The 5072-nt window shown below is 47.8% G+C and overlaps 1 protein-coding gene across 1 annotated transcript in view; it reads left to right on the top strand.

The window, feature by feature from the left end:
• Positions 1 to 3502: 3502 nt before the first annotated feature.
• Positions 3503 to 5072, top strand: part of WBP1L (WW domain binding protein 1 like) — a 78143-nt gene continuing 76573 nt past the window's right edge. Inside the window, exon 1 of the mRNA XM_021943628.2 lies at positions 3503 to 4944. Coding sequence (XP_021799320.1) covers positions 4855 to 4944 — 90 coding nt within the window. The 5' untranslated portion in view covers positions 3503 to 4854. The remainder of the gene's footprint in view (positions 4945 to 5072) is intronic.

The following is a 5072-nucleotide window of genomic DNA, read 5'->3' as shown; positions in this document are numbered from 1 at the left end:
TCTGGCCTTACTTTGGCCTTGGCATGTTAGAGGGTATCACAACTATCATATAAAGGGAACTCGTCTGATGCCTGGAAGCTGTTATTTCCCTTATTAAAGGGGAAATCCACCTGTCTCCACAGGAAGCTCCAGAGATCTCCCAGAATGGGAACTGTGTTGCCCTAGAGCAAGAGTTGGCAAGCCATGGCCCAAGGGGCCAAATCCACCTGCCACCTGTTTTTCTGCAACTGGGAGCTAAGCAGATTGGACCTCAGGGGAAAAAAGTGAAAAAAACATGGTGAAACCCCATCTCTACTAAAAATACAAAAAATTGGCCTGGCGTGGTGGTGCACACCTGTAATCCCAGCTACTCGGGGCTGAGACTGGAGAATCACTTGAACCCGGGAGGCGGAAGTCGCGGTGAGCCGAGATTGCGCCACTGCACTCCAACCTGGGCGACAGAGTGAGACTCCTTCTCGAGAAAAGAAAACACGTATCAGAATCAGCTCGCAGAGTTGTTAAAGCACAGATTGCAGGGTCCGTTGCTGATTCCTAATTCTGTCACTCTGGGTTGGAGCCTGAGAATGCGCATTTCTGGTCATCGCCGGTGATGCTGAATCTGTTGGTCTCAGCACCATACGTGGAGGAGCACTGCTCTAAGCAGAAAGGGCCTCCTCCCCGAGGCCAAGGAATTGACTGCAGCTTGACACATACCATAAACTTAGTCCTTCTAAAGTATACAATTCAGTGGTTTTTAATGTAGTCACAAAGTTGTACAACCATCACCACTATGTATTTGAGACAAGATCTCGCTCTGTTACCTGGGTTGGAGTGCAGTGGTGCAATCACTACTCACTGCAGCCTCAACATCCTGGGCTCAGGTGATCCTCCTGTCTCAGCCTCTGGGGTAGCTGGGACTACAGGCTAATATGATTTTTTTGATGGGGTCTCACTGTGTTGCCAGGCTGGTCTTGAACTCATGGCCTCAAGCGATCCTCCCACCTCAGCCTTCCAAAGTGTTGGAATTACACACATGAACCACTGCATCTGGCCTCAGAACATTTTTCTTGGCCCCAAAAGAAACCCCATACCCATTAGCAGTCACTCCACATTCTCCCTACCTGCCAGCACCTCACAATTCACTTCCTGTCTTTAGAGATTTGCATATTCTGAACATTTCATATAAGTGGAGTAATGCAATATGTGGCCCTCTGTGTCTGGCTTCTTAGGATAATGTTTTCAAGGTTCATCCATGTTGTAGCGTATGCAATTTGATTTTAGCTGGTATTTGAACAGAAAAGTCTGTCTTTGAGCTAGCTTCCTTAGGACAGGAGACCTGACTTTATTTCCAAAAGCAAATAGGAAAAGAGAAACATTATCAGAGCCAGTCAAGCTTGGAAACAACTCCTGACTGATGTTCTTTCAGAACCTACAATGTTTCCCATTCCTTCTCAGCTCCTCAAGCCTCTTGGATTTCCTGTTCTTTTATAGACAACTGCTCTTTTGGAAATGTCTAGAAGGTATGTGGTGGCTATAATGTTCAGGGACATTCTAAAAAGTGGTCACTCAAATTGCATCTCAGTCTCATTTTGTAACATCTCCCTTCTTTGAGTTGGCTGCTGTGGGATGTTGAACAAGAGGCAGTTAAGGTTACTAAAAGGCCTTGGTGTGGGAAGTGCTAATCCAGACTGTCCTATCCAATAGCTCAGCTTGAGCTTTCAGGTAAAAGCAGAAAAGGAAGTTGCGGCAAAATCCTTGGTGTTTGCCAAATTGAATTGGGATTTCTTATTTATTGAGAGAAAGAGGGTATCACTCTCTTGCCCAGGCTGGAGTGTAGTGGCATGATCATGACTCACTGCTGCCTCAACCTCCTGAGTAGCTTCTTTTTCCTGAGTTCGGCTTGAATTGCATGGGTAAAAGGTTCCATTGCTCAGGAGAGAAGGAGGAAATGAAGAAGAGGTATAGAAGCTTCCTTTTGATCCAAGATCTTTTCCTCAATCCTGGCTAGAACCAGAATCCTAAAGGTTTCCTGACTACAGGTGCATGCCACCATGCCCAGCTAATTTTTAAGTTTTTTGTAGACAGAGGGCCTCACTATGTTTCCCAGGTTGGTCTTGAACCCCTGACCTCAAGCAATCCTCACACCTTGGCCTCCCAAAGTATTGGGATTACAGGCGTGAGCCACTGCACCCCACTTGGGGTTTCTTAGTGATGATGAAACCTAGCCTTTATATGGAAGACTTACAACTTTTTGAGGCCAGGATTGAGAAACCTTGTGCCATGAAAATAATTTGGTCCTTGTCTAGTACTCAATTTTTACTTCTTCTCTAAGAAGCTTGACTTGTGGGATGGATAAGTTTCTAAGAAATGAGAGATTGGCAAAAATACTTGTCACTTTTTGCAGTACTTGGCAAAGCAGGATCAAGATAGACCCAGAACTACGGACTTTCTTAAGCTGAGGCAAAACTGACTTAACTCTTACCTGTTTCCCATTTTTCCAACACTTAAGCCAAGAACAACTCCCTCTGGGTTCAGATGGGGGCTAGACTGGGCCAGGCTGTAAAACATTTTGACAGGTTTTTTTTTTTTTTTTTTTTTTTTTAAGACGGAGTCTCGCTCTGTCACCCAGGCTGGAGTACAGTGGCCGGATCTCAGCTCACTGCAAGCTCCGCCTCCCGGGTTCACGCCATTCTCCTGCCTCAGCCTCCCGAGAAGCTGGGACTACAGGCGCCCGCCACCTCGCCCGGCTAGTTTTTTTTGTATTTTTAGTAGAGACGGGGTTTCACCGTGTTAGCCAGGATGGTCTCGATCTCCTGACCTCGTGATCCGCCCGTCTCGGCCTCCCAAAGTGCTGGGATTACAGGCTTGAGCCACCGCGCCCGGCTTTGACAGGTTTTTGAGAGGAAATTGACTGCTACAGTCAACTGTGTTATTTGCCATGGGTCTTCCTTTGTCCATTTATTTTACCAACTTTTTTTTTTTTTGCTTTTTTTTGAGACAGAGTCTCACTCTGTCACCCAGGCTGGAGTGCAGTGGCACAATCTTGACTCACTGCAACCTTTGCCTCCCGGGTTCAAGCAATTCTTCTGCTTCTGCCTCCTGAGTAGCTGGGGCTACAGGTGTGCACCACCACGCCTGGCTAATTTTTTGTGTTTTTAGTAGAGATGGGGTTTCACCATGTTGGCCAGGCTCGAGCTCCTGACCTCGGGATCCGCCTACCTCAGCCTCCCAAAGTGCTGGGATTACAGGCATGAGCCACCACACCTGGACTTTTTTTTTTTTTTTTTTTTTTTTTGGAGACAGAGTCTCACTCTGTTGCCCAGGCTGGAGTACAGTGGGACAATCAAGGCTCACTGCAGGCTCAACCTCCCTAGCTCTGGTGATTGTCCCACCTCAGCCTCCCAAGTAGCTGGGACTTCAAGTGCGTAACACCATGCTTGGCTAATTCAGCTAATTTAATTTTTTTATTTTTGTAGAGACAGGGTCTTGCCATGTTGCCCAGGCTGGTTTCAAACTCCTCAGCTCAAGGGATTCATCTGCCTCAGCCTCCCAAAGGGCTAGGATTATAAGCATGAGCCACCACGCCTGGCTATTTTACTAACATTGATCAAGCTCCTGGTTGAGCCTTGTACAGAATATTATAGGCTTTAAAAGAAGAAGAAAGACCTGATATGCTATACAAAAAGCTGCATATCGGGCAGGCAGATGTGTTACGAGAATCCAGAAGCAGCAGCAAGGAGTGGGGGCTAGGAGTTTGTAAGCAAGGAACTGTATCTGTAATATGTAAATGAAGTTATTGGGCATCTCTTCAGTGGTCAGTGTGAGTGGAATGTGTGGGAAAATGTAGTGGTGAGAGGTGACATAAAGAGTAGACAGGGACGAAGTCACAGAGAGGACCGTGTTGGGAAGTTTGGACCTTTTATTCTGTAGGTAGATGAAGTATTTAGAAGAGGAGGCCGTGATATAATAATATTTGGTTTAATGTGGTACGGTTGTGGTATGTGGCAGAAATTTGAGAGGGAAGAATTGGCAACTTGCAGGGCAGCAGGGAAGCCATTTGTATTTAGCTAGAAGAACATGGATTGAAGCAATGGATGGTGGATTTCAGAGCAATTTGTGAGGCAGAACCAGAATTTCGTCCGTCGAACTTGGGGTGACGAAGCACTATGCCTCAGATAAAGGTACTATCTTCTAGGGAATTTAAACGGACCTAAGTTGCTATTTGGGCAGTTGAGACCAAGAGAGGCATCCTGGTTATAGTGCTGTGCTGCAAGACAAAAGACATTAAAAGATTTTTACATTGCAATTGTTTTCCTTTTCAGGAGCGCCTGGTTACCTTTCAGGAATAATTTATTTTCCAGCACCGTTAAGAACCACTATACCTCTTTTTCTTTTTTTTGCTGTGGAAAACTGGAAAACTAGTACTTCCGCCACACTCAAGATGGCTACATCAGTAATAGCCTTTTCCATCCACCTGTGTGGCCTCGCCCCTTTATGTAGCTACTTCCGCCACTCTCTGCGGGTTGGAACGCATTTTACACCTCCTCGCAGCTTTCAAGATGGCCCAGCTTCCTCCTACTTTTTATTGGCTGGATCGCTTCGTCTTCAAGAGAAGGCGGGACTTATGTTTGATCGGCAGCTACATTGATCAATGGGCAAAGGGCAAAGGCCAATGAGGAGCTGGAAATGGAGAGTCTCCCGCGTGTCTGGGAGGGTGTTTTGTGCGGGGCGGAGTGGAGCCGAGCCGGAAGCGGGAGGGGAGAGTCAAACAGGAAAAGAAGGGAAGAAGGAAGAAGAGGGTAGAGGAGGAGAGGGAGGAGGAGGAGGAGGAGGGAGGTGGCGGCGCCGTGGCGGAGGAGCAGGAGCAGGAGGGGGATGGAGAGGAGAAGGTTCCTGGGTGGCATGGCGCTCCTGCTCCTCCAGGCGCTGCCCAGCCCCCTGTCAGCCAGGGCTGAACCTCCGCAGGTAAGGGGGAGGGGGCGTCTGGGCCATGCTGGGTCCTGGAGGTCGTCGAGGCCTGGCTGGAGGGGTCTGAAGGAGTGTTGTTGCCAAGAGTTGAGGGGTCCCGAGAGGGGCGTCTATGCCTGGCGTGG

This window comes from Papio anubis, chromosome 11 (assembly GCF_008728515.1).
Source record: "Papio anubis isolate 15944 chromosome 11, Panubis1.0, whole genome shotgun sequence".
Classification (NCBI taxonomy): Eukaryota; Metazoa; Chordata; class Mammalia; order Primates; family Cercopithecidae; genus Papio; species Papio anubis.
This window is presented reverse-complemented; position numbering and strand designations above follow the sequence as displayed.